The sequence below is a fragment of the Musca autumnalis genome, unplaced genomic scaffold, assembly GCF_047663935.1.
Source record: "Musca autumnalis isolate F117 unplaced genomic scaffold, ASM4766393v1 scaffold_2, whole genome shotgun sequence".
Classification (NCBI taxonomy): Eukaryota; Metazoa; Arthropoda; class Insecta; order Diptera; family Muscidae; genus Musca; species Musca autumnalis.
In genome coordinates, this window is record NW_027411755.1 from 13886986 (window position 1) to 13888519 (window position 1534).

A 1534-nucleotide genomic window follows, 5' to 3' on the forward strand; every position below is an offset into this window, starting at 1 on the left:
CCATTTATGGAAAAACATAATTTTCAAATCCACGATTTATGAAAAAAAAAATTTTATATTCTTTAGAAGAATGCATTTCTTTAATTCACCTCTCATTTCACAAGTTCCGATTGTAACGTAGCATTCTCATAACTTGAGCTTTCTTTAAGCCATGACATTGCGTAGCAAGTTGAAAGACTTGTTAATTTTTTGCTGACCCTCACTAAATTTCGATTCTTTACGGTGTCAAAACTCATTTACTAAATAAAGTCAATTAGTTGTAAATTTACATTTCTGATAATAAGACGTTTTAATATTTCTCTCTGCCTCTCGGATGGATAGTTCAGATTTTCGTGATTTTGGCCAATCGGCCATAGAGTTTATTATAAAATATCTGGAAACTATACGTGAACGGTAGGTTGAGAACAGGAGAATAATTTCAAAACTATTTTTTTAATTACTTTACGTTCTTAGCAATGTTTTATCCTCGACAACCCCAAAGAAACTCATCGAAAATTTGCCTAATGAAATTCCCGAGCAACCGGAACATTGGCAATGTATTTTAGATGATTTAGAAAAAATCATTCTCCCATCTCTCACCCACTGGCAGTCACCACATTTCCATGCCTACTATCCATCTTCTTCGTCATACGGTTCCATAATTGGTGAGTTACTTATCGCTGGAATTGGTGTGCTGGGATTTAGTTGGGTAAGTAAAATGAAATGTCTTTCTTTCTTTGTTTGTTGGCAAATATTTTAGACAGAAAAGTAAATAAACAATGAGCAAGCATATGGTGATCTTCAGCGCAGGTTTTTTGTCAATAATAACCAATTATTGTTTATATGTCTGTAGTCAATTACTTAGCATTTGCTCATTAGAAGCTATCAATTTTGTATTGTAAATATTAATTGGGAAAACAATTCAATGTTTGTTAATATCATTTCTAACCCAAGAGACATTTCTTTAGATTTGGTGGACATTTTTGGGCATACTTGTTGCACCAATTTACTTTATTATTAACTTTCAATTGAGACTAAGGTTGAATTGCGTATTGAGGTATGTAGTTCACTGTAAAGAGAAGTTCATTTTTTGTTCAATTACGAATGAACTATGTAACTACTAACTGAACGCCTATTTGGCTTTGTTGTAATTCTATATACACTTGTTGAGAGAAGTTTACATAGTACGCAATTCTGGTTAATATTTAAGCCCCCTCTTCTAATATTCTTCGACTATTCGAAACCAGATTCCTTTGAATTACTACTAAACTTCTGTCATTGTGAAATTTTCTGTTTAATTTAATATTAAAAGCTTCCGTTTTAGTAGTAATCTGAAGGAATTTGGTTTCGTAGAGTTTTAAGGAAACGTGTTCGTAATGAAATATTGATAATAATTTTATTACAAAATAAATTAAATATTAAATAAATAAAGCGTCTATAGATAAATCACCTAATAAAACGTAACAATGAATAACTGAATAATTTGGAACGAACTAATTTTGCGCAACAAAAACCCCTTATTATGCACCCACTTAGCCAGCTTGGCGCTTAGAAA

General features: G+C 31.6%; 1 protein-coding gene across 1 annotated transcript; it reads left to right on the forward strand.

The window, feature by feature from the left end:
* The first annotated feature begins 283 nt into the window (after nucleotides 1-283).
* LOC141392072 (3,4-dihydroxyphenylacetaldehyde synthase-like) lies at nucleotides 284-751 on the forward strand. The gene is made up of 3 exons (XM_073965029.1): nucleotides 284-393; nucleotides 454-688; nucleotides 740-751. The coding sequence occupies exons 1-3, from the start codon at nucleotides 314-316 to the stop codon at nucleotides 749-751; spliced, it is 327 nt and encodes a 108-aa protein (XP_073821130.1). The 5' UTR covers nucleotides 284-313.
* The last annotated feature ends 783 nt before the right edge of the window (nucleotides 752-1534 follow it).